This window comes from Mandrillus leucophaeus, unplaced genomic scaffold (genome assembly GCF_000951045.1).
Source record: "Mandrillus leucophaeus isolate KB7577 unplaced genomic scaffold, Mleu.le_1.0 Scaffold291, whole genome shotgun sequence".
Taxonomy (NCBI): Eukaryota; Metazoa; Chordata; class Mammalia; order Primates; family Cercopithecidae; genus Mandrillus; species Mandrillus leucophaeus.
Genome location: NW_012103043.1, coordinates 957,448 through 984,582, shown reverse-complemented (window position 1 = coordinate 984,582; position 27,135 = coordinate 957,448). Strand labels below are relative to the sequence as shown.

The 27,135-nt window shown below is 53.9% G+C and overlaps 1 protein-coding gene across 2 annotated transcripts in view; it reads left to right on the top strand.

Moving 5' to 3' along the window:
* Positions 1-27,135, top strand: part of GNB1L (guanine nucleotide binding protein (G protein), beta polypeptide 1-like) — a 67,505-nt gene that overhangs the window by 23,080 nt on the left and 17,290 nt on the right. For both annotated transcript variants that reach the window (XM_011986021.1, XM_011986022.1), the window contains exons 3-6: positions 10,701-10,847; positions 11,330-11,455; positions 20,150-20,312; positions 25,789-25,887. In XM_011986021.1, coding sequence (XP_011841411.1) covers positions 10,720-10,847; positions 11,330-11,455; positions 20,150-20,312; positions 25,789-25,887 — 516 coding nt within the window. In that variant the 5' untranslated portion in view covers positions 10,701-10,719. The remainder of the gene's footprint in view (positions 1-10,700; positions 10,848-11,329; positions 11,456-20,149; positions 20,313-25,788; positions 25,888-27,135) is intronic.

The window sequence follows — 27,135 nt, the reverse complement described above, 5'->3', positions numbered from 1 at the left end:
ATCAACCCAGCTAATATTTTTAATTTTTTTATAGAGACAGGGTCTGACTATGTTACCCAGGCTGGTCTTGAACTCCTGGCCTCAAGCGATCCTCCCACCTCAGCCTCCCAAAGTGCTGGGATTACTAATGTGAGCCACTGTGCCCAGCCTTAGGCAGTTGCTTTTTATATTTTGTACAGAGTTTTTAGTTGCAGTCAGCCTGAGAGAGAGGCTGTAATGAGCTTACTTCATCCTGCCAGAACAAGAAGCTTTTCTGTAGTTTTAATTTACATTTCTCTATTAGTAAGCTTTAGGTTGAACGTCTTTTCATATGTTTGATTTTCATAGCTTTTTCTGTGAATTGTCTATTCATCTCTTTTTCCCATTTTTCTGTTGAGTTTTTAGCCTTTCCTTAATTTTGAAAAGTTTATTTATATTTTAAAGATATTAATTTTTAAATTTCTTTTGACGTGCAAAAGCTAAAATTTTTCTTTTTCTTTTTTTTTTTTCTTTTTGAGACAGAGTCTCGCTCTGTCGCCCAGGCTGGAGTGCAGTGGCGCAATCTCAGCTCACTGCAAGCTCCTCCACCCAGGTTCACGCCATTCTCCTGCCTCAGCCTCCCGAGTGGCTGGGACTACAGGCGCCCACCACCACACCTGGCTGATTTTTTGTATTTTTAGTAGAGATGGAGTGTCATCATGTTGGCCAGGAGGGTCTCAATCTCCTGACCTTGTGATCCACCTGCCTCAGCCTCCCAAAGTGCTGGGATTACAGGCGTGAAAAAAATTTTTTTCTTTTCTTCTTCTTTTTTTTTTTTTTTTTTTTGAGTCGGAGTTTTACTCTTGTTGCCGAGACTGGAGTGCAATGGCGCGATCTCAGCTCACCGCAACCTCCACCTCCCAGGCTCAGGTAATTCTCCTGACTCAGGTTCCCAAGTAGCTGGGATTATAAGCATGCACCACCATGCCTAGCTAATTTTGTATTTTTAGTAGAGACGGAGTTTCTCTATGTGGAGGCTGGTCTCGAACTCCTGACCTCAGGTGATCCTCCCACCTTGGCCTCCCAAAATGCTGGGACTACAGGCGTGAGCCACCGTCCCCGGCCAAAAAATTTTTATTTTTCTATAGTCAGAATTATCAATTTTATTTTATTGTATCTTTTTTTTTTTTTTTTTTTTTTTTTTAAGATAGAGTCTTGCTCTCTCACCCAGGCTGGAATGCAGTGGCATGATCTGGGCTCACTGAAACCTTCGCCTTCTGGGTTCAAGCTGTTCTCCTGCCTCTGCCTCCCAAGTTGCTGTACAAAGATTACAGGCGCCCGCCACCGCGCCCAGCTAATTTTGTATTTTTAGTAGAGATGGGGTTTCACCATGTTGGCCAGGCTGGTCTTGAACTCCTGACCTCAAGTCTCGGCCTCCCAAAGTGCTGGGATTATAGGCATGAGCCACCATGCCCAGCCACTGTTATATCTAAATTTTGAGTCATAAGAAACCTCAAACCTTTTCCACAATCAAGTTAATGCAGTTCTTCCATGTTTTCTTCTAGTGCTTGGTTTATTTTTTACATATGGATCCCAGATTCACTTGGCGTTTATTCTTGTGGATTTCACTATAAGATATGGGTCTGATTTTATCATTTTTCCAAATGGTTAACCATTTTTGTTCCAGTGATGTGAGATACCACCTCTTCTATGTATTAAACTTCCACGTGTACTTGGGTTTATTTCTAGGCTTTTTATTTCACTGATCCATCTGTCTATACAGGAGTACTAAACTTTTAACCCTAAAGACTCTAGTGCATGTTAGTATCTGATCGGGCTGGCTCCTTTGCAGCTAACTTTTCCCCGTGTTTTCCTGTGCATTCTACATTTTTGTTTATCCAAGTGAATGTTAATATCAACTTCTCTAACTCCATGAGGAAGCTTGCTGGTGTTTCTATTGGGGTTGTGTTAAATTTATAAATTAACTTGGGGAGAAGAGACATCTTTTATGTTGATGTTGAATTGTCTTAACCAAGAACAAAGGATTATTTTTCCTTTGTTCAAATCTACTTTTGTGTCTTCCAGGAGAATTTTAACATTTTCTTCATGTAGGTTTTTCTTATTTATTTGTTAAAGTTATTCTTAAGTATTTTATCTTCTTTGGTATAAATGGAATTTTCTCTGACTGGTTATTATTTTTGTACAAGTAATATTGTGCTCGTTATTGTTATTGTATACAAATAACACAGAGACTATTGAATTCTCTATGTTAGTTTTACATCCTGCTACCAATCAAAGTTTCTTTTTTTATTATTAGAATCTGTTTTATCATTGATTTTCTAGGGCTTTCCATGTATGCCATCATATAATTTGGAATATAGTTTTGTTTTCTTTTTCTAGAGATGGGGTCTTGCTATGTTGCCCAGGCTGGAGTGCAGTGGCCATTCACAGGTGTGATCATAGTACACTGTAACCTCAAACACCTGAGCTCAAGCAATCCTCCTGCCTCAAACTCCCAAGTAGATGGGACTACAGGCATGTACCAGTATACCCAACAGGAAGATCGTTTAATGTCTTCTTTTCCGATTATAAACCTCTACTTAATTTTCTTGTCTCATTGCTTCGGCTTAAACTGCCACTACGATGTTGAATGGTAGTAGAGATAATGGACATTGTGATCTTAGTGGGAATGTCCCCAATATTTCTTCATAAAATAATATGTTGGATTTAGAACCAAGGGGGATGTATATATATATTTAAATAATCTCTAAGAAATGCATCAATTTCTATTTGTTTATGTATTTTAATAAAAAATGGGCATTGAATATTGTCAAAGGCTTTTTCAGCATCTGTGGAGATAATTACATGCTTTTTCTCATTATATCTATTAATACAGTGGAGCATCCATAAATTCCCTGTTTGAACCAATCTTGCATTTCTAGGATAAATTCCATTTGGTTATTGTATATTAATGTGATATTGGATTCTGTTTACTAATATTTTACTTACTATTTTTGTGTGATAGTCATAACTGGTATTGGTCTATACTTTTCTTCTGATCAGAGCTTTAAATATATACTGGTATGTAGTATTTTTCATTAAAAAAAAATTTTGGGGCCGGGCGCGGTGGCTCAAGCCTGTAATCCCAGCACTTTGGGAGGCCAAGACGGGTGGATCACAAGGTCAGGAGATCGAGACCATCCTGGCTAACACGGTGAAACCCCGTCTCTACTAAAAAATATACAAAAAATTAGCCGGGCGTGGTGGCGGTGCCTGTAGTCCCAGCTACTCGGGAGGCTGAGGCAGGAGAATGGCGTGAACCCGGGAGGCGGAGCTTGCAGTGAGCTGAGATCCGGCCACTGCACTCCAGCCCGGGCAACAGAGCAAGACTCCGTCTCAAAAAAACAAAAACAAAAACATTTTGTAAACTGCAACGAAGAATTAAAAACTATCTGTCTTTGTCAAGTCTAATGCTTTTTGGCTGGAATTCAACTTTGTCCGCTATTAGTATTTCAACTCCTCCTTTCTTATTGTTTCTGTTTGCCCCGTATACCTTTTTGCCCATCTCTAATTTTAGCCTTTTGGAACTACTTTGTGTTACACACTCTTTTTCTTATTGAGTGACATATTCTGAGTCAAGGAGTAAATTCTGAGAATGAATCCTTTAACAGATATGTGTTGTGAACATTTTATTTCTGTCTGTAACTTCAGTTTTGACTCCCTTAATGTCTCTTGATGAGAATTACGACTTTGAGCTTCATCCATGTAAGACCGGCGCTGATTCATTTTCAGTTCTGTGGAGTATTCTATCATACGAATTTACCCAATGTGTTCCTTTCGGCAGTTGCTAGCTGTTTGGGTTGGTTTTGGTTTTTGTTATTATACCCAATACTACTAGGAACATTCTTGTGTGAGTCTCTTTGCACACACTTGTGAGAATTTCTTCAGGGTGTTTATCTAAGAGTAGGGTTGCTGAGTCATACGGCGTGCGAGATAGAGCCAGATTGTTTTCCAAAGTGGTCGTTTCCGTGTGTGCTCCTTCTAGCTTGGTAGAAGGTTCCAGTTGTCCTCTGTCTTCATCAACATTTGACAGACTGTTTAATTTTTTGCTAATCTGCTGAGAGTATAATTATATCACATTGTAGTTTTGACAGGCATTCCCAGGATTATTAATTAGGTTCAACATCTTTGCATATATGTATTGGACATTTACGTTGCTTGTGAAATAGCTGTCCAAGCCTTTTGCTTATTTTTCTTTTGGTGTTTGCTTTTGTATTCTGTTGACCTCTGTGTTCTTTAGATATTCTGGATACGAGTCCAGTGTGGACTTGTCTTTCTCCACCCCTCTAGCCTGCCTTTATGGTTTTATATCTACAGAAAAGCTGCAAGTGTAGTAAAATAAATACCTGTACACCTACCTTCACCTGTGCTCACCAGTTGTTAGCATTTTGCCACATTTGTGCTACTTCTCTGCCTCTATATTCATACATAGATAGGTAGAGATATTAAGAGAGAGAATTTTTTTGGCACATTTGAAAACAGATTGTAGACATTATAGCATTTCACCCCTGAATACTTTAGGATGTATCTCGTAGGAATAAAGACATTCTTTACAGAAAATACGGTTATCCTTCCCAAGGAAATTAATAACACCCCATTATCTGCAGTCCATATTCAGATTACCCCCAAAGGTCCCCCAGACATCCCTTATAGCCCCCTTTTTTTGATCCAGGATCTGATCTAAGAGCCAGGATCTAAGGTTCATATGTATTTGGTCATCATGCCCCTTTGGTCTCTTAATGTGGAAGTTACCTGGCGTCTTCCTTTGGTTGTTTCTCTTGATGTTGACCTTTTTGACAAGTCCAAGCTGGTAGTCTTGTCCAGTGTCTCGTCGTATGGATGTGTCTGATTGTTTCCTTTATGGCTGGATTCAGGTTGAGCATTGTTGGCATGGACACACAGGGATGGTGCCACGTCTGTGGCATCACGTCAGGAGATAAGCAATGCCAGTTTGTTCATTATTGGCAGTGCCAGCTTTTCTCAGTGGTGAAAGTGGTGACAGCCAGATGTCTCCATTGAAGGTACACATTTTCCTTTTGTGATCAGTAAATAGTCTGGAGAGTAATACCTTGGCACAACACACATCTCCTGCTTCCCAGCCACCTCTCACCAAGTTGGATCCTTTTTCTGATCTGTGTGATGATGTTTCACCTCCCTTGCTCTCTGCTTGTAGTTGCAGTTCCCTCTCAGTTTCTTTTTTTTTTTTTTTTTTTTTTTGAGATGGAGTCTCGCTCTGTTGCCCAGGCTGGAGTGCAGTGGCCGGATCTCAGCTCACTGCAAGCTCCGCCTCCCGGGTTTACGCCATTCTCCTGCCTCAGCCTCCCGAGTAGCTGGGACTACAGGCACCCGCCACCTTGCCCGGCTAGTTTTTTGTATTTTTTAGTAGAGACGGGGTTTCACCGTGTTAGCCAGGATGGTCTCGATCTCCTGACCTCGTGATCCGCCCGTCTCGGCCTCCCAAAGTGCTGGGATTACAGGCTTGAGCCACCGTGCCCGGCCTCAGTTTCTTTAAGAGCATTAAGCACCCTTGCCTTGTGTACCTGAGTGCTCTGCTCTGTGGGTCTAGTTCTGTTTTCTGTTGCCTCTGATGACTCTCGCTCACAGTGCCATGGTTCCTTGTTGATTTTTGTGATTTTCAACTACAACCTTGTACTTCTTAGGACTTTTTCTAAAGTGAATTCCTTGAGGCCTGGGTTTCAGGTGGATTCCTTCTGAGAAGACAGACTGAGGTGTGGGGGATCTCTCAGGGTGGTGTGAGTTAGGGCTGAAACCTGAGGACTGGTGTTTTTCTGGCATCCGTGGTTGTAGATTTAGTGCTGGCTCAGCCTAACACTGAGCATCTAGTTACTGGGGTTTTCCTAGGAGGTTAGCCACCGTAGGAGGGCCCTAAGCTTTGCCTTTTGTCACCCCAGAGGCCATCAGAGCTGGCAATCCAGGTCACTAGTGCAGCAAATGCCCTCACGGCAGGCTTGGCAGGTCTCCTGAGGTTGCACTTTTACTTAGTGTTTGGCCTCTGGCAGCTCAGACTTTTTTTTTGTCAATTTAGTGATGCATTTAAGACTTTGATTTTGATTGTTTTCAGAGACAGGGTCTTGCTCTGTTGTCCAGGCTGGAGTGCTGTGGTGTGATCGTGGCTCATTGTAGCCTGGAACTCTTAGGCTCAAGTGATTCTCCCACCTCAGCCTCCTGAGTAGCTAGACTTACAGGCGCCCACCACCATGCCCGGCTAATTTATTTTTATTTTTTGTAGATATGGGGTCTGACTATGTTGCCCTGGTTGTTCTTGAACTTCTGGCCTCCAGCAGTCCTCCTGCCTTGGCCTCCCAAAGTGCTGGGATTACAGGCCTGAGCCACTGTGCCTGGCTGTGTTTAAAAAATTTTTTAAGATAATTATTTATTTTATTTTATTTATTTGAGATGGGGTCTCGCTGTATCACCCAGGCTGGAGTACAGTGGTGCGGTCATGGCTCACTGCAGCCTTGACATCCTGGGCTCAAGCCATCCTCCCACCTCAGCCTCCTGAGTAGCTGGGACCACAGGCATACACCACCACACCTGGCTAATTTATTTTTATTTTTTGTAAAGACAAGGTCTCCCTATGTTGCCCACGCTGGTCTTGAACACCTGGGCTCTAGTAATCCTCCCACCTTGGCCTCCCAAAGTGCTGGGATTATAGGCATGAGTCACCATGCCTGGCCTTTTAAGAAACTTTTATCAACATCTTTAGTTGTTTTTTGGGAGAGGGCCGCCCAGGGTGTCCGTCCTGGTGTAAAGGGGTGCTGACCTAGCCTTCAGTCTTGCTGGTTATGGGCTGGAGCTTCCTCGGGGGATGCTGGAGCTATTTCCATGCCCTTGTGTGAGATATGCAGCAGGGCGAAAGGTCCTGTTTGAGGCACTCCCAGCAGCCTGTGTGGCCTGTCCTTGTACTGTCACATGCCCAATGGGACAGGCAGGACCTGGTGGGCTGGGGCAGGCAGGGGTGGTACCAGTGGCCTCTCTGGGTGGTGGCTCCCCACATTGACTCACTTCGTGGTACTCTTTGCTGATTTACACAGAAGGGTTAGGGGACTTGAGTACAGGGCTGTGCAGCCCAAGGGCAGGGCGGGGGCCCAGGCTGAGCTGAGGCCTGTCTGGTATGAACCCCCAAAAGCCCGAGAATGTCTTGGGTAGAGACCTGTGGTTTTTGGGCTCCCGCCACTGCCCCAGGCCTGCTTCATCTGTAGGGAGGAAGGCCCTGCAGGTGTGGGCGGGTGTGTGCCAGCAGGACGTTTGCAGGCCTGCCCCTGCCTCCCTTGAGTGCGGTGTCCGTGGACCTCTGTGCCAGTTGCACCTGCCCGCTGGTCCCCACACCCAGAGGAGCGCTCTGGACCTCTCTTGGGAGAGCCCTGGGGCCTGCCGAGCTGCCTCCGCAGTGGCACATTGCAGGCAGATGCCGTTGTCGTCCATTTGTGCCCTGGGGCTTTCAGGGGTGTTTGTGGCTTCTCTGGAAAGGCTGTTAGAGTTACACAAATTGTGTCAGACTGTCTTTCATTTTTCAAAGAATGTGGCTCACTTTGACACCTGGAAGAGCAGGCAGAAGCCAAAGTTGTGCTCTGTGAATTAAGTTTCCTGTTCCTTTGCCTCCGGGAGGACAGGGCCAGGGCTGGGCTGGGGCCACCGCGAGGACGGCTGGGCGCACACAGGCCTTGCGCAAGGGCGGCCTTTGCTCCACAGCCTGGGGCCAGGCAAGATAGGGGAACGTGATGATTCTCAATTAAATTAATAAAGAATAATTAGATGTCATAAATCAAGCAATCCTAGGATATTGTCATGGGAAAAATATGTAGCTAGAATTAATTAGTTTTCAAATAAAGCATTTATTTTAATTACTTGAAATGATGGAGCCCTTAATTGCCGATGCATCATTTTGGCCTGTGCGTTTTGGTTGTTGTAACAACGTGACGGGTTTGTTCCCTGCAATTCTGGGGAAACAATAGAGGAGAACTTGATTTCATCACCTGAGAATGAGCCTTCTGCTGGCGAGGTTCTGGAAACTCCCGCCAGGCCCCAGGCAGGTGGCAAGTGGGGGCCGGGCTTCGGCTGGCACCGCCCAAGGCCGCCGTGCTGTCTGTGTGTGTGCTTCTCTGTGCTGTGTGTGCAGGTGTGTGCACATACATGAATGCCTGTGCCTGAGTGTGTGAGTCTGCATGTGTGTATGTGTGTATAGGTATGAATGTGTGCATGTGTGTGTGCCTGTGTGTATGTGCACATGAGTGTGTGAACATGTATGTGTATGCATGTGTCCTATGCGTGGGTTTTGCATGTGTGTGTGCACCGTGTGCATGTGTGTGCCTGTGTGTATGTGTGTGCATAGCATGTGTCCAATGTGTGTCCGTGCCTGGACTGCACGGGGAGCCTGTGTAGAGGTGACCTGTCAGGCTCTGCTTCCTGGACGGGAGTCATGAGAGGGGCCCTCCATCCTGGACTCGGTGCTTTCCTGCTAGGTGGAGGTGCTTTTGCTGGGTCTGCATTCTTTGGCTCCTCTTGGAGCTGGGGCCCTGTCTCCCTGTCCGCCTGACTAGCTTGCCTTTCTTACCTGGCAGGCATAGCACCAGCAGGCGGTGGCTTCTGAGAACTGTCCTCCAAGCCAACCCGCTGAGGGCAGCTGTTCCAGCCCCTGGCCCGGCTGCGTCTTCAGGAGTCTTCCCCATCCCAGGCTGGAGCAGGGGCCGTGGGTCTTGGGAACAGTGTGGGGTCTGGTCCCTCCACCTCCCCTGGAAGCCACTCTCAAGTTTGGCCATGGTCAGGTGGCTTTCAGCCAGAGGTGAGAGAGGATGAAACCCCTCTCATCCCCCTCAAAAAAGAAAAGGAAAAATGGAACTTGGCAGTTAGTAAAGGACATCCCAGCGAACTCCACATTGTCTTTGGGACCCCTTGAGAGAGGCAGGGTCGGGAGGTAGAGTGGCTGCCCGAGGTCTCTCCAGGCAGGGTGGACCTGCGCCCTGGAGTCACTGCCTGGCCCCTCCCAGGCCTCCTGCCCTCCCCCATGCAGCCTGTGCGGGCCCTGGCTGCTGTCCACCCTCCACTCTGCAGGACACCTTGGCAGGGGCATTTCTTAGGTATTTTGAACCTTTGTTCCAGCTGGGCTACTGCTGCCTCTCCTGAAGGAGAGGGCTGGCGTGTATTCAGGAGGAAAGAGACAGGGCTTGGCGGTGGTAGTGCCACTGAAGGGGCACCCTGGACAGCCACCTCCAGACATCCACAGCACTCCTGCCTCTGCACCTGCACCCCCATCTGCCTCCCACCCAGCACCTTCTGGAAGAGTCCTTCCCACCTCCCCTGCCCTGGTCCTTTACTGGCCCCAGTCCCTTTGCTGGCTGTGGCTGCCGTGGGCCATCCTTCCTGCCCTGTGTGCAGGCTGTAGGCGACTGGGCCGGGGCCTGTCGCACTGTCCCAGAGCCCAGTGGAAGAGGCCCCCTGTGACAGGCTGCCCCAGCCACCCAGTGGTCTGCTCCTGGCCTTTCCCTCTGTGCCTTAGCCCAGCTCAGGGCCTGCAGGCAGACAGACGTGGAACGGGTCGCTTCTGGCTCCAGGGCCACCCCACAGAGCAGCCAGCTGTGGGGCTGAGGTGGAGTGAGAGGCTCTACGGGGTTGGGTGGTTGGGTGGGCTGGGCAGGGACCGGGGAAGCCTCTCTGGGTGGGTGGTGGCCCTGCAGGCCTACCCGACAGGCCCAGTGGTCCGGGGAGCAGCTGCTCATTGGTGAGTGCAGCTCGCCCAAGCAGCCGCACGGCGACTCTGCCCCGGCCACTCTGCCCTTCAGTGGCACCACAAAACCCTAGAGTACTTCAGGCCTCAGCGCCAGGGGCCTGGCGCAGCTCAGTGACTATTCTCTGCCTCAGTTTCCCCAAGTGGAAAAGGGGTGCTGCCGCCTCACAGGGTGGTGATGGCAGTTAGAAATTGTGGTGGGGCAGGCCCAGGGCCCAGCAGATGTGAGAGGAAGGCTCCTCCTAACAGCCCCCCTGGGACCCTGCATGCCTCTTTTCCCCCGATCCCTGATCCCTGAGCTGGCCATGGGCAGAGGTGGCAGCAGGGATGAGAGAAGAAAGGAGACTGGATTTGCCAGCGGGGAGGGAGGGTGGCTCCCAAGAGAGACACTGGAGTGAGGCCTGGACAGAGGGTGGGACTCAGCCAAGCCCAGTGGCAGGACCAGCAGTCCCAGCACGCAGATGGCCAGAGTGGGAAAGCACCAGTGTGGCTGCTGGGATCTGGGGAGCCAGAGGGCACAGCCAGTGGTGGACAGGAAGGCCTGGAGGCCAGGGTGACTGAAGGAATGTTGGACACTGCTGTGCCCACCCAGGGATGATTCAGATGGGACCCAAGTGGGTGCACCAGTCAGGTGCAGAGGCCAACAGGCATAGTGCGAGGAGGGCTGGCATCCATGGGGCTCCCAGGTTCCCCCAGCAGTGGGGGAAGGGTGAACTCCGTGCTTTCTGCTGGGCTCACCGCCGTGCGGGAAACTGGTGCCTCTGCAGCCACAGACCATTCATCAATGTCTGGGGAGCAGGGGTGCCTCTCCCAGGAGGGGCAGAGGGCCAGGGACACTGAGCAGGGGCAGCGTCTCAAGCACCTTTGTGCCTGAGCAGCCTTCCTAGAGGATGGGAGTAGGGACGCAGTCACTCACACGCCCTCCCTTGGTGCCCAGGTAACTGCATCCTGCCAGCATGGAGGCCCCCTGCCCGCCACCGCCTCCAGACCCCCAGTTTGTCCTCCGAGGCACCCAGTCACCGGTGCATGCGCTGCACTTCTGGGAAGGAGCCCAGGCTCAGGGGCACCCGGTCCTCTTCTCAGGGTGAGTAGCTGCGGCCCCAGCCCCAGGCCACCCAGGGCCAAGTCAGGAGGTCGTGACCTAGCAAGGAGCCCAGCACTTGTTTGAGGGTGCTGGCCAAGGGGCATGGACTGCTCGTCACCCAGGCTCGCACCCACCAGACAGACACACTGTCCCTTGGGGGAGGCAGGGACACGCACACTCTTTGTTACAGACTCAGGAGCAGGCAAGACCACCGAGCATGCATTTCTGCGGCATGGCTCCCCCCACCTCCAGAGAAGCAGATCTGCCTGAGTCACGCCTAGAGGCTCCTGAGGGTCCCCCACTGCCCTCTCTGGAACAGGAGCACTTTGCCAGTTTGCCCCTTAGTTCATATTTAGAGCTGTCGGCTTTTCAGCTCTACCAGCCTAGATGCCCGCATCCCACAATGTGGCCTCCAGGCTGGCCCCGGAGCATTCAGCACACCCTTCTGCCCCCTGACGCCCTGCTCGGCTTGTCTGAAACAGGTCTCAGAGTGGCCTGGTACACGTCTGGAGCCTGCAGACACGGAGAGCGGTCACCACCCTGGATGGCCACAGGGGCCAGTGTGTAACCTGGCTGCAGACGCTGCCCCAGGGGCACCAGCTCCTCAGGTGGGTCTCCAAGGCGCGGGAGCAGGTATGGCCTTCGGGGGAGTCAGGAACTCTCTGATGGAGGCCCTAGTGTCCATCACTGGTTGGCAGAACGGGGTGGAGGGACCAGAAGGGGCCAGAAGAGGGTCCGCAGCAAGGGCAGGGTGTGCAGGACCAGCCCCTCGTCGTGGGGAGGCAGGCAGGTCTGTCTCTGCATCTCCACCATCTCCACTGGACCCTTCATGCTCCAAGCTGGAGCCAGGAGGTGCCAGCTGAGGAGGCCAGAGCTCCAGGGCTGGTGACATCTGAAGTGAGCCCAGGTACAAGTTGGTGGGAGGGCCTTCACAAGGGCACTGGGTTGTGGCTTGGGAGACTGGGCAGGGGTGAGGGCATTTGCTGAGAGGAGGGGAATGGGACAAAGTACAGGCTCAGAGATGCAGGCAGTGGTCCCAAGGAGGGCCTCCCTGTCCACTGCCCTTCCTGCCTGAGCCGTGTGCCATGAGCATGGCAGGTCACACACGGTGCCAGTGGAGGCCCTGGGAACTGGGGGTTCTGGCAGCTGAGCCCTGGCCGTGTGTGTCCCTTCACTAGGTTATGACAATGCACCTGACTCTTCCCAAGAGGACCCAGCCCCTGATGTGCCACATACGGCTATGTGGCCGGCAAGATGGCGGCTGAGTGGCCGGGGGCGGGGCGCAGGGCTTGGGCGTGTAATGCTGTCCCACAGCGGTGTGTTTTGTGTTTCTGAAGTGGGCATGGTAGTGAGGGCCATCTCTCCATCCAGTCTCCCCTGCAGTGTCTCCTATGGTTTCTGCCCCTGCAGTCTCCTCCCTCAGGGCCCCGAGCTAACATGTGTGTTCTGTCCCCTACACATCACTTGGGCATGACTTGTCCAGACTGTGCCTCCGCAGGAAGGGTCCACAGAGGTGGCCTGTCCCTGTTGGTACTCAGACCCCACTGTTCTAGCCTCTGCTTAGTACAGGGGCAGGTTTCTGGGTGCCCCCATGGTTCACGAGCCCTTTGCCCATCCCGAGACAGTGTGACCCTACCCTCCATGACTGCTGTGCTGTCTGGCCAGGTGCCTGCTGGGAAGAGCCCAGTGAACGTATGGGGATGGCTGTGGCGCCATTGCAGTGTCAGCCTGTGCCTTCAGCAGAGCTCTCCCTGGCCAGGGGTCCACATTGAGCCCAGGCCTCTCCTCAGAGGAGCCTCTGCCTCCATCCCATGGGCCCAGGTCCCAGGGCCACCTCTGTGGACCCTTCTGCAGCTTGGTCTCCCATGGCCATGACACCATCCTCCTGATGGGTGGCAGAGCCTCATCCTGAGGTTACCTGGCTCACAGGGCCCTGCTCCACACGCTGGTGCACTACTGGGTGAGCAGGAGGTGGCGGGGAAACAAGAGGGCCTGGCATTCCTGGTTAGGGAGATCCCATGTGCTGAGGCCCTGGAGGTCCTGCCTGTGAGTGTGGTGAGGGACACTGGGGCTGGATGCTGGGCAGCTGGCAGCAGAGCAGGGAGGGGCAGCCCCTGGGGGTTAGCCCAATGCTGGGTTCTGACATTACCCCCATGGTCTTGTGGAGGTGACGGGGCTAGGACAACAGGCCGGAGGTAGGCCAGGAAGCAGCAGGCAGGGGCAGGTGCTTGAGGGGCTTCTCTGCTTCCCATGGGGAGTGGGAGGGACAGGGTATGGTGGGACAGGGAAGGCCTGCAGGCAGCTGGCAACAAGTCCTCCTTTGGGCCGCCTGGATGCCGGAGCAGGCTATTGTCCTTGATCACAGTGACATCTGCCCCTGTGTGGGGATCGCTGCCACCAGCCCAGAAATTCTGAGCACGGGCCTGCTGCTGTCCTGGGATTTGCCTTGCTTCCTATTCAGGGAACTCCGTGCCATCACCATCACGGCCCAGAACTCCAAAACGACAGGCCCGTTCTCCTGCTCTGGACTCGGTGCCTAGTTCATGGCACTGTGGACTCCAGTCCCCGGGGAATGAGGCCTGTCTGGCCCCCACCAGTCTGCAAAACATGTCTGTGCCAGACTCATGCGGTGCCTACCACCTGGGAGATGGCTGCAGGTGACGGAGGCACCAGGGTTGTCCTGGAGAGCAGAGGCCCTGAGCCTGTGTGTTTGCAGAACCCTGGGCCTGTGTGTTTGCAGAACCCTGGGCCTGTGTGCTTGCAGAACCCCGGGCCTGTGTGCTTGCAGAACCCCGGGCCTGTGTGCTTGCAGAACCCCGGGCCTGTGTGCTTGCAGAACCCGGCCTGTGTGCTTGCAGAACCCCGGGCCTGTGTGCTTGCAGAACCCCGGGCCTGTGTGCTTGCAGAACCCCGGGCCTGTGTGCTTGCAGAACCCCCTGTGGTCGTGCCTGCGTACTGGCCAAGACGACCCAGATCCCCCACCGCTGGTGCAGGGGGCCTCAGTGTGGGTTTGGTCTTTGATTGTCAGAGTAGACTTCATTTCTACAACCCCACCAGGCCATGTGCATCGGGAGCTGCTGTTTGTAAGGGTCCTCCTGAGCTTTCAGCCACAGTGTAGCCCTTGGTGGTCCCTTGCGTAGGTGCCTCGTGGTATCAGGCTGTCCTGCAGACGGGAGCTGTGCCAGGCCTGGTGGGCAGTCTGGGAGCTGGCGTTCGAGGGCGCCTCCCCTTCCTGCTGGGATGGTGCTGCAGTGGCCGCTTCCCAGGCAGGGCCAGCCACGGGTCAGGGGGTCTGTGGATGGAGACTGCAGGTGTGGAGTGCCAGGTGCGTTTGCACTGTACTAGAGCCTGTGGTCCGCCACCCGGCCTGCGCTCAGCTGTGTTTGGAAGCCAAGTCTCTCCAAGTGGCCCTTGAAGGAAGTGATGGCTTTCATGTCGATGGGAGGTGGGAGGACGCCCTCAGCCTCCCACATGCCAAGGACGCACCTGTGCCCTCGACAGCCACCTCAGCAGGGTGTATTTTTATCTTTTTTCTTGTGAAGTATAATGTACTCACAGAAAAGCGCAAGACAAGTGTGCTCAGAGCATTGTATTATGGCTGAGTGGGCACCTGAGCAACCACCTTCCAGTCAGGAAGTAGAGCGCAGGGCCCCCGAGCCTCCGAACCCCGAGCTGCTGCCACCTGCTCTCCCTGGAGGTAGCCCCCTCATGCCCCAGGAAGTAGCCCCTCATGCCTCATTTTTGCTTTATTTCTGAATATCTGTCTCTAAAAAGCATAGACTAGTTTCATCTGCTTTTTTCCTTGAAAGTGTAGAGAAATAAGGAACAGCATCTGTGTGTGACTTCTGTCACTCAGCTTTATCTCCGTGAGCTCCCTGTGTTGCATGTAGCTGCAGTCAGCTGTCGCTGTTTCCTTTTTCTTACTTTTTTTTTTTTTTGAGAGAGAGTCTTGCTCTGTCGCCAGGCTGGAGTTTAGTGGCGCGATCTCGACTCACCGACTCCTTGGTTCAAGTGATTCTCCTGCCTCAGCCTTCCGAATAGCTGAGATTAGAGGCATGCGCCATTACGCCCAGCCAATTTTTGTATTTTTAGTAGAGACAGGGTTTCACCATATTGGCCGGGACGGTCTCGGTCTCCTGATTTCATAATCTGCCTGCCTTGGCCTCCCAGAGTGCTGGGATTACAGACGTGAGTCGCTGTGCATGGCCCCTAATGGTGTCTTCAATGAACAAAGGTTACTCATTTTAATGGAGTCGATTCAAGTCTGCCAGACTTTCCCCTTATGGAGAGTGCCTTTGTGTCTTGCAGGGAGTTCCCACGCCGAGGTCCAAGAGACCTCTCTCCATGTCTCCCCGGAGCTTTGCTGTTGTCCCTTGTAGGTCCATGGTTCAGCTGGAATTCACTACGGTGTGCAGTGAAGGGTCTGTGTTTCCATGTGGGTACCCAGCGGTCCTGCCTTCCCCCACCTCAATGCCCCTTGGATGGGGCAGGAAGGGGATCCAGGCTGTTAAAGAAGCAGGGTCATGGGAGTGGTGTGGCAGCGGCAGCCTGGGAGGCTGGGAGGTTGGTGAGAGCAGGCGGGCAGGCTCACTGGTTGAGCGTGTCAGTGAACATCTTCAGGAGAACAGAGGCCAGGGTTGTTCCTGCCCAGAGAGGAGAGTTACCAACACGGGAAGGGGGAAAGTGAAAAAGAACCTGTGTATTGTGTGTGTGAGGTTTGTGTATGGAAGTTGTGTGTGTGAGAGATGCCTGTGTGGTGTGTATGTATGTGAGGTGTGTCTGAGGTGTGTGGTGTGTGCGATTGTGTGTTGTGTGCATGCGTGGAAGGTGTGTGTGTGTTCCCTCGCCTGCGTATGGAGGGGTCTGGCGGCCAGGGCATGCTCTAGCTGTGAGCAGTTGGACACCCAGGTCCTGGCTTCTAAATGCCTGTGTGTCCCGGTGGAGTGAGGGTTCCCCAGGAGATGGCAGATTCTAGGTCTGGACATCTCACGGATGGCCACATGTCAGAGGATTCTGAGCCAGCCTGCAGGGGCTCCCATTAGCCTAGGCCAATATGAGCACTAAAATGAATGATCAGAATTTGGGGTGATGAGCCTTTGAATATGATGGGTGCTGACCAGGCGACCAGGGTTGACACCCCCGATGGTGGGCAGGGCACGTCGGGTGCCTCGCAGCGTGATGACTGAGGAGAGGCAGCATCATCTGGTGTCCCCTGAGAAATATGGGTCTGGGTCTTGTCACCAGGGAAGGAAGGAGTGCAAGGACATGAGAGAAAGGCAGAGACAGGGAGAGAGAAGGGGCCGTGCAGGGATCAGAGGGAGCCGGGGCCCACAGCAACGCAATGTGTGCCCCGCGAGACCCCACACAGGCCACGACGCCCCAGGATGACTGCGGGCTGTTGGGGTTCACCCTTGGTCAGGATGTGGTGGTGACAAGGCGGGGTTCTTGGTGACAGGCTCACCTGTGTGCACAGGGCTGGGAGAGGCCAGGAGAAGGAGGCCACTGCAGCAGGAGGCGTAGGGAGTCTTCGTGCTGTTCTCACAACTGTCCTGTGAGTTCAAAACTGATTCAAAATAAAAGGTTAAGCTGGGCTGGCCGGGCACGGTGGCTCAGGCCTGTAATCCCAGCACTTTGGGATGCCGAGGCGGGGGGATCACGAGGTTAGGAGATCAAGACCATCCTGGCTAACATGGTGAAACCCCATCTCTACTAAAAATACAAAAATATTAGCCAGGTGTGGTGGCGGGGTGCCTGTAGTCCCAGCTACTTGGGAGGCTGAGGCAGGAGAATGGCGTGAACCCAGCAGGTGGAGCCTGCAATGAGCCGAGATCATACCACTGCACTCCAGCCTAGGGGACAGAGCAAGACTCCATCTCAAAAAAAAAAAAAAAGTTAAGCTGGGCACAGTGGCTCACTCCTGTAATCCTAGCACTTAGGGAGGCTGAGGTATGCTTGGGCCTAGAGTTCAAGACCAGCTTGGGAAACATCATGAAATCTCGTCTCTACAAAAAAATACAAAAATTAGCTGAGTGTGGTGGCACACGCTGGTCATCCCAGCTACTTGGGAGGCTGAAGTGGGAGGATCACCTGATCCTGGGAGTTTGAGGCTGCAGTGAGCTGTGATCACCCCACTGCACTCCACCCTGGGCAGCAGATCAAGACACTGTCTCAAAGAAAAAAATGTTAAAGTTCCTGGAAAGACAAGTCAGTCCTCTGCTCCCTGCAGGCGCACATGGATGCCCTCCCTGTGAGCGTGGTGTGCAGCCACATCTCCCCTCCCTTGGCCCTGGCCCTCTTCATGCTGAGGACACCCCCATCTCGGCCTCCCTGCAGTGTCACATTGAGCCTTGCTGCCTAGCAGAGCCCCGGGGGCTGTGCGAGTCTTTGGGCTCCAAATGTCCAGGTACATTTTAATATCAGTTTGGCAGGTTCTCCAAAACCCCCGTGGAGATTTGGACAGCGACTGGGTTGCCCAGATCAGTCTTTGTGGTGCTGAGTTCTCTGGCGTGGACGCCGCACACCGCACAGCCCTTCTGGCAGAACATGGGTGCGTGATAATAACTGGGACCCAGACTTTGTTTCAATTTCTTCTGTTTGTCCACCAATGACGTTTCTGCTCCAGGATCCTCTGAGCTGTCACGTCTCCTTAGTCCCTTCTGGGTGTGTGATCATTTATTTTCGTGACCTCAACATTTTGGTCTTTTTTTTTTTTTTTTTTGAGGCAGGGTCTTGCTTTGTCACCAAGGCTGGAGTGCAGTGGTATCATCACAGCTCACACAGCCTCAATCTCCCAGGCTCAAGCAATTCTCCTACCTCAGCCCCCTGAGTAGCTGGAACTGCAGGCACACGCCACCAAGCTTGACTAATTAAAAAAAATTTTTTTGTGGAGATGGAGTCTCACTATGTCAGCGAGGCTGGTCTTGAACTCCTGGGCTCGAGCAATCCTCTCACCACCACTTTCCAAAGTGCTGGGATTACAGGCCTGAGTCATCACACCTAGCTGACACTTTTGAAGAGTTACTGCACAGATGTTTTGTAGAACACCCCTCAGGTTGGGTTTGTCTGATGTTTTCTCAGGTTAAAACTGGGGTGATGGGTGTTGGGAAGAAACCCACAGAAGTGAGGTTTCTCATCCTATCATCCTGGTGTCCATGCTGAGCACATGGGTCCCTGATGGCCCATGGCTTGGCGAGGACGACCCTGGTCGCTGGGGCAGGAAGTGTCTGCCTGACTCCACTGTCAAGGTATAGCTGCTTACTAGTTGCAGTCCACATGCAAAGGGAAAATGAAGCTCCACCTCCTGGGGGGAGGAGCGCCAAGGATGTGTGGCCCTGTGTTACAATCACCGCAGAAATTACTAACATCTGGGGAGTGTAGTCACAGCTACTCAGGAGGCTGAGGCGAGAGGATCGTTTAAGCCGAGGAGTTTGAGACCAGCCTAGACAATATCTTGAGACCCTTACACTTTTGCCGCTGATTTTAGCATCCATCTGTGGACTCTGCCTGCACTAGTTATTACTGGGGTGTTCTCATTTCCTTCATCCCTCCCAGCCATGGCAGATTCCTACTTTAATTGGAATATAAGAAGCTGGAAGGAAGGTTTATTCCTTCTTTCTGATACATAATGCACATTCACTCATGAGGATGGGCTCATGCAGATTTACTTCTTTCTTTGAGCTAAAATCTAATACCACCATGATTTATTTGATTTCTCAGATTGTTCCAGCTTCAGAGCCCGTGTCCCTCTGACATCCCTGTTCCTTTTTTATTTTTATTTTATTTTTTGAGACAGGGTCTCCTGGAGTGCAGTGGCTCCATCATGGCTCACTACAGCTTCCAACTCCCAGGCTTAAGCAATCCTCCCACCGAAGCCTCCTGAGTAGCTGGGTCTACAGGCACACACCACCAGGCCTGGCCAATTTTTGTGTCTTTTGTAGAAATAGGGGTCTCACTGTTTTGCCCAGGCCGATCTGGAACTCCTGGGCTCAAGCAATCCTCCTGCCTTGACCTCCCAAAGTGCTGGGATTTTAGGTGTGAGCCACCTCACCCAGTCTTTATTTTATTTTATTTTTTATTTATTGAGACAGAGTCTTGCTTTGTCACCCAGGCTGGAGTGCAATGGCTCAATCTTGGCTCACCACAACTTCCGCCTCCCGGGTTCAAACAATTCTCATGCCTCAGCCTCCCAAGTAGCTGGGATTACAGGCGCACGCCACCACGCCCAGCTGATCTTTTTGTGTTTTTAGTAGAGACGAGGTTTCACCATGTTGGCCAGGCTGGTCTTGAACTCCTGACCTCTCAGGTTATCCACCTGCCTCAGCCTCCCACAGTGCTGAGTACAGACGTGAGCCACTGTACCCAGCCTTATTTTATTTCTGAAGCATTTCTCACTGCCTGGCACTACACGATGCTTGAGACTAGCATCTGGGTTTTCCTCCACTCTGTCCTGGAGTCAGCCATTTCTCCAGAGCCCTGGTTCCTGTCTTTGGAGAACAGGATAAGAAACCAAAACCTGGTATTAGGTGTGGTGTTCTCAGCGGACAGCAGTGGGAGGCGCCTGGGTTGCAGGGTGACCTGTGCTCACACACCCGTCTGCACTCACTTCTGTCTGTGCATCTGACCACTCGTTGCTCGTCTTGACTTTATAATTCTAATTTGACTCCGCCAGCCCATCTCTCCCTGTGCCTCTCTGTCACATCTCCCTGTGGTGAGACCCCGAGCCCGTGAGCCACCCCTGGTTTCCTCATCTGTTCTACCAGGTGTACGCGTGGAGAGGATCCCTAACTGTAACCTGCACTCCTCTGAGAAACTAATTCACCCACGGGAGCAGTTTCTGCACAGTTATTTTTGTCTTCAACCTCATAAGCATCTAGTCATGAGCACTACCCCCAAACGCCTCAGGTTGGCTGCCCTCTGTTCTCCCCCTTGTCAGTCTGCAGTCCTTCCTGGGGGCCTGGCACCCTGGGTGTTTGCTGGTTTTAGGATGCACACAGTGAAGTTTGCTGTCTGTGCTGTGCAGCACTGCAGGCTTGGTGTCCCCCACCCCGGGGCCACGCTGGGCAGCCGTCGGTCCACAGCCTTGGTCCACTGCGTGTCCTGGCCTCGGACACTTTGGTGCTGGCTCATGTGTCAATGCCAGAGCGGCGAGGCCCTTCCTCAGCTGAGGCTCCCGACCTGCGGTGATCCAAGCTCACGGCACCCGCTCTCTGGAAACGTAGCCTTGCCTTCCTTCCGCCGCAGGGGCCACGGGAGCTGACACTTGTCCAGGGGAGTCTCAGGCCTGTCTCCTCTTTGTCTGGCAGTCAGGGCCGAGACCTGAAGCTGTGCCTGTGGGACCTGGCGGAGGGCAGGAACGCTGTCGTGGACTCCATGCGCTTGGAGAGCGTGGGCTTCTGCCGGAGCAGCATCCTGGCCGGGGGCCAGCCGCGCTGGATGCTTGCCGTGCCAGGGAAGGGCAGCGACGAGGTGAGAGCCAGCCCACCTGAGGCCCCATGTTCTCCAAACAGCTGTGCTCATCCCCTGCACTTGGTTAGGAGGCGCCTGCGCCCACCCACGGGACCCCGTGGAGCTGCCCACCCGATGGCAGCTCCACCAGCCGGGGCTGGTGCACAGCCAGCTAGGCCTGGGCCTGTCCCCTTGGGGTGGCCTGGCTAATGAGCCATCCTCCTAGGGCAGAGGGAGAATCAGGAGGCGTTGGGGGAGGGGCCGGTGTTTTGGAGGCCTGGACACCCAACACAGTTCTGCACATGGAGGAGAGCAGCATGGGATGGCCAAGCATGGAGGCCCGAGGCCGGCAGGGGAATGACTGCTCAGGCCCTGAGGACCTTAGACCCACGTGGGAGGAACGCTCCGGGGCAGCTGGCAGGAGGCAGTGGGAGAGAGACCAAGGCCCTGGTGAAGTTGGAGGCCTGGGGAGGGCCGAGCCAGGGCAGCAGGGAGGGTGGTGTCTCAGGGCACAGAACCAGGGCTGGGCTGGGTGGGTGCAGGCACAGGGTGGTGATCACAGTCCCCAGGAGAAAGGTGAGCTAGGGAACACCCAGGGGGATGAGGGGGTCACCAAGCAGGGAAGCCACTGTTAGGTGGAATTTAGGCCAGAATGACCAGAGGTATTGGTAACACAGGACTGGCCCAGCTGGACAGTGGTGTCCCTACCCCCAGTGGCACAGGAGGCAGGGTCTGCCAAGGGAGGGGTGCCCAAGATGTGCAGGGAGGGTGTCATAGTGGTGGAGGGCGTGGCTAGAGGCTCAGCTCATGGGGGAGCCAAAGGGAAATCAGAGAAGAGCCTGTGAGTGGTGACTGTCCCGCCTGGTGAGTGGGGTGTGGTGGCCCGAGGGCAAGGCGTGGGGAGGACATACCATGGAGTAGGGGTCGCACATGTGGGGGCTACTGTCCATGCCCACTGCCAAGTCCTCCCCATTCCCTGTGCCCCAACTGTCTTTGGGGCTGGTACTGGGCAGGGCGGCCCCCACGCACAGTTGGGCTTGGCCTCTGCCCAAGGAGAGTCATTCTGTCTTCAGGCAGATCCAGTACATAAATAATGAGATAGGAACAGGCATTTATTTGTTCATTGCATTTAAATAACCAATTAGGAGCTACATACACTTTTCTTGCCAATCTGCCAAAAACCTGTTACAAGTTGTATTTATGTCAGAAAGAGGGGTGTGCTTCCTCCCCCGGGACCCAAGGTCTGCAGACCCACAGGAATGCCGCAGGAGTTTGAGTCAGCTCTTCCCTTGTCCTGCTGTCCTCCATGCGCTGGTCTTAGCCACCCCCAGGGCGCCAGCCAGCACTCGGTCAGCCTGCGCTGCCCCCGGCCCCATGTCCCCTGTGCTCAAGGCCATCTAACCCTCCTCCTGGCTTTCGGCTCTCTCCGTGGGGCGGCATCTGTCTTTTCCGGGGGCAGCCTGTCTGGAGACCTCGCACATCCTGGGAAAACAGTTGCTTTCCACATTCCCACCTGGAATCCGTCGGACTGGGCGGGAGAAAGCCTCGCTGGACTGCACCCAGACAACGCCCAGGGAGCCGCACTCCCACCCCACTCGGCCGACTGGGTGGCCACACTTGCCCAAACCTAACATCTTTCCTTCTGGAAACAAAAGTTGCAGTCAGATGCCAGGCAGAAAGCTCATGGGTGTCTGTAGGAGGCTCCAAGTACAGGCGCAGGCAGGGGCGGCCCCAGGCTGAGGACCCAGGCCAGGTGTACATGGTGTGTAACTCTGGTGCTTAGGTCCAGGGCTCACCGCTCCCCTGCACCCAGGATGTGGTTCAAGGCGCTGCCACCCCCACTCCCTCCTGCAGCGCTCAGAGTGGGGCATCAGGACTGCCCTGGGTTCTGCCCTCATCGCGCCCCACCATCATCTTTTGCCCCTGCCCTCACTGGCCTGCTCAAGTCGTTTGCCCTTGATGTCCCCTCACTCTCCCCAGAGGGGTCTTTTTGAGCCCAAATTGAGACAGGCCCTCCCTTGTTGGGGACTGTGTATGGCTGGGTAGGCTGTGTAGCCAGTGCCTGCCTCCTCCACAGCCCTCCCCACCCCACAGAAGCACAGGTGTGCTCAGGGCAGCTCCTCCTGCCCCTGGCTTAAGTCCCTCACCTCCCCACCCCATTAACTGCTGGAACTAGCCCATCCTCCTGATATAGCGACAAGAGGAGCAGATCTTATTTTAAGAAATCTGGCACAGAGGAGTGCAAAAAGGAGGAAATCATAGTCCCAGCTACTCAGGAGGCCGAAGCAGGAGGAACCCAGGAGTTCAAGACCATCCTGGGCAACACAGTGAGACTCCATCTCTACAAAAAGTTAGCTAAGCCTGGTGGCCGCACACCTGTAGTCCCAGCTACTGGGGAGGCTGAGGTGGGAGGGTTACTCGAGCTCAGGAGTTCAAGGCTGCAGTGAGCCGCAATGGCACCAGCCTGGGTGACAGAGTGAGACTCTGACTTTAAAACAAAACAAAACAAAACTTCTCAGTTTCATATGGGGAAAACAGGTCGTGAAACGGGAAAAGTTCCCTCATCCCCTCCCAAGCCATGCGATGGGGGCGTGTTCCGCTTCCTCAGTGCCCCACGCCTCAAACCTCTAGGGGAGCACACAGACAGGCAGGCTGTGAGGCTCCGGCTCCACAGCAGTGTCTAGGGGTGAACGTTTACAGCTGAAGCCCCAGTGGGTGTGTGTTACAGGCTGCTTTTTCAGTTTAGCTGTCCATAGGCGGCTTGTACTAGTCAGCTCAATTAGATGCTTGCCTTATCGCAAGGACAGAGGGCTTTCAGTATCGTGGGTTCTTGCCTTGGTGTAACGGAAGAATTGGATCACACGTGGGCTTGGAGAATGAGTGTAAGGTTTTATTGAGTAGAAGTAGCTCTCAGCAGATAGGGGAGCCAGAAGGGAGATGGTTTTCCCCTGGAGTCGGTCCGCTTGGTGGCCTGGGCTGTCCTCCAACTGCCCGGCCAGATTCCACCTCGTTCTGCTGGTCGATGGCCTGCCAGCATGCCAGCCTCTGTCGGGGTGCTCTTCCACCGCCATGCTCCCCTCGACGTCCTCTCAACGTCCTCTCAGCGTCCAGCTGCTTGTGTCTCTGCTTGCTAGGGTCTTGGGGGTTTTTATAGGCACAGAATGGGGACGTGGCGGGCCAGGGTGGTCTTGGGAAATGCAGCATTTGGGCGTGAATGCAGGAGTGCCTGTCCTCACCTAGGTCTGTAGGCACAGGCTACAAGGTGGAGCCCTTGCCAGGGGACTTCCCTTCCCAGCACTTCCCTGCCCCTCTCCCGTATCATTTGGAAATGTGGGGAGTGAGCCACACAGTGTGGTCTACACCCTCCCAGATCCTCCCCACAGCCCTGACGGTGGCTCTCACAGACCCTTCCTGAAAACAGCAAAGGGACAATGGTGGCAGCACCCAATGACAGCTTGCCGCTGCTCCCTTAGCTGGGATCACAGAGGCGGCACATGGGTCATAACTCTGGTCCCTGCAGGCCACCCAGGTGCCTGTAGCTCTTCATACAGTGGCCATGCTAATCCTAAGAGGAGAAACCCTGTCCCAGAGTTGCTGTTACTTGCAGAAGACAAAGAATAGCTAAGCCCACCCTGGTTTCTCCTGGGTTCTCCATGTTCTTCTGTGCCAGGCTCAGTGGCGCCTCGTCTTGGTTTTTGGATGTCCTTGTTCCTATATTTCCATGTTGCTAGAGCTTCTCCTTGAGCGGTTTTTCCACAAGGAATCCTTGGTGTCCACGGAGACCTCTGTTTTACCCTCCTGCTTATCATTCTGGCCGGCTTTGGAGTTCAGGCTTGACCACCTTCCCCAGAGCTCGCAGGCCTGGTCTTACCGTCACTGAGCCTCTTGGTTCCTGACTATAATCACCTCTCCCAGTGCTGAGTTCTTTTTTGCCCCCTTCATTGTGTGGCTCTCTTTGTTCCCCGGGGACCTCTTCCGTCAGATGGTTGGCTCACCCTGAGGCCCCTGGTTTCTGGGCTTGATGGGCAGGAGGCTCTATTTGTGTGTGCAGGTATGTACATGTTACCCATGCATGTGTGTGTGCATGCATTTGTGTGGGGCCTAGATCTGTGAGCCATCCCTGGTGCTGAGTGGGGCAGAAGCCCTATGTTCCAGGCTGAGCTCCTGGTGCTGTGTGGAGTAGAAGCCCTGCGGTCAGAGGCTGAGCTGCTGTGGGGGCCCCTGGCGAGAGTAACCTGCCCAGGAAGTGCCGTGGCCCTGGTCCATGTACTGGAGGTGGGCGCCTCAGCAGAACTCTGTAGCTGAAAGGACTGGGCTGTGGGCCTAGCTCTCTTCCCTGCCCGGAGGTGACCTCAGCACACCCCCAGCATGCCTGTGGCAGATCTGGGATTCAGACCTGGGGTCCCGGGCCTGTTCTGTGTGGGTTAGTGAGGGCAGCAAGCTTCTCACCCACACAGGCACAGGCCCCTAAGACACAATCCCCCTGCCTGGCTCAGGAGAATAGAGAGGCCAGAGACCACTGGACCAACTGGTATGATTTCTGCCTACACAGAGCCCCTAGCCTCTGGGGCTCGGACTCCTTGTGTGTAAACTGGGTGATGCCCCATGTATGCCAGGCTCTGCCCAAGGTGACTGTGCATTGATGTTATTGCCATGTTATCGGTAGCTCATTCCAAGTGGTTCCTGTGTAAAACGTGCACCAGGAAGGAGAAGCAGACCGAGGAGAGAGAATCAGCAGGCTCTGTCAGGGGCCAGTGAGCTGCTCTTGCTCGCACCTGGGGAAGTTCAGGGCTGACTGAGCCGCCTCAGTTCCCAGAGTGAGGGCAGAGGGTGCAGGTGGACCTGGATTCCAGCAGAACCACCTGGCAGTCTGCTGCTTGTGGCCTTGGCCATCCCCTGACCTGGCTGTTCAGGAGATGGGTGATCAGCGGGCCTGCACCCCACAAGCCAGCACGGCACATCTCCCAGCCCAGGTGTAGGAGGGCCCTGGCCTGTGTTCAGGGGACCTGGAATGCAGCCTTGATGCACAGGGCACACCGGGGTGCTGGGGGAGCCAGGTTTCCAGGAGCTGCCCTCAGAGGAGGCACATCACATTCATTTCTCAAGTGGGTGGCAAGTCCCTAGGTGCTCCTAGGCAAGTCTTAGAACCATGGCTATGCCTGAGATCACTCATAGTGGTTTGTATGTAAAGCCTGCACCAGGAAAGAGAGAGAATGGGCTGGCTCTGTCAGGGGCCAGAGAACCAGCCTGCTGCTCAGCCTGCGCGGTAACGTTGGGAGAGGCCGGGGCAGCTGCCAGGCAGTGACCCGGGAATGGTGCAAGCATTTTGCAAGGGCCCATGCAGCCTAATTAGGAGCCTGGGCTCCCAGGTGACCACGGGGAGGGGCGCAGACAGAAACTCACAGCAGCCCTGGTTAATCGCCTTAAGAGTCTCTTGTTTGTATAGTGCAGACTCAACTTGGCAACGGCCCAAATCAACTTGTTTTCTTACTGTCAGGTTCAGATTCTGGAGATGCCATCCAAGACGTCAGTGTGCGCCCTGAAGCCGAAGGCAGATGCCAAGCTAGGCATGCCCATGTGCCTGCGGCTGTGGCAGGTAAGGCCCCGCGTGCACCAGCCACGCCCTGCCGGCCACGCCCACGGCCATGAGTCATACTCCATTCAGGATCTGATTTATCGTCAAGCCACTCAGGCAACTCTCCCCCCACCCCCCGCCGCAGGGAACCTATGCAGCCGCCTCAGTGTCCCCATGGCCCTCTGCTTCCCGCTGCTGCAAGGGGCCTCCCGTCAGCATCCCAGGAGAGGCCTGGCTTCAGCCAGCAGTGGTGGCAGCAGGTCCTTGTCCTTTGCAGGCTTGGGTGGGTTCACCCCGCAGCCAGTGGTGCCCTCCAGTGAGCAGTGAGGAGGGGACAGTGGTGTCTGCCAGCGCCTCAGTATTGGGGCCCTGCTTAGGGCAGGGCGGGCCACGCTGACTAACTACAGCAAGCCTGCATGTCCCCGCTTTGCTTGGAATTAATTTTTGTTACTTCTTTGCCTCTTAGAGGCAGGAGTGGACTTAACACAATGACATTCCCTGAGGCCGCACTTGGAATTTCTGATCCACCAACACTTCCTTCCTTCTCAACTGTTCTTTGTGGTTAGACAGGGTTGGAAGGCATCAGCCGGGGCCCAGGTCGGGATTGCTAGGAGGGACTCTTCTGGGCCAGCTGCCTCCATGCAGCACAGCTTCCTTGAGGCCAGCTTCCTCCCTCATCACCCTCCAGGCCAGGTGTAGCTGCCCTCCTTGGGGCTGCTCATGTCTAGGGCTGCAGAGCAAGTGGTCCCATGCATTGACTTGCAAAGAGCCCCTTAGCCCTGAGCTGCCTCAGAAGCCCATGGTAAGGGGTCACCAGCAGCACCCTTCCCGGGGCCCTAGGTCATGCCAGGCACCCACCTTTTCTTTTTTTTTGAGACGGAGTCTCGCTCTGTCACCCAGGCTGGAGTACAGTGGCCGGATCTCAGCTCACTGCAAGCTCCACCTCCTGGGTTCACTCCACTCTTCTGCCTCAGCCTCCCGAGTAGCTGGGACTACAGGCGCCCGCCACCACGCCCAGCTAATTTTTTCTATTTTTAGTAGAGACGGGGTTTCACTGTGTCAGCCAGGATGGTCTTGATCTCCTGACCTCGTGATCCACCCGCCTTGGCCTCCCAAAGTGCTGGGATTACAGGCGTGAGCCACCGCGCCCGGCCCAGGCACCCTCCTTTTCTGTTCGACTCTGAGAACTGCCCTGGGCTGGGCCTTTACCAGGAGGTGACTCTGGTTCACTGCCTCTTTGACCTCCTCATGAGAGCAAGACTGGACGGG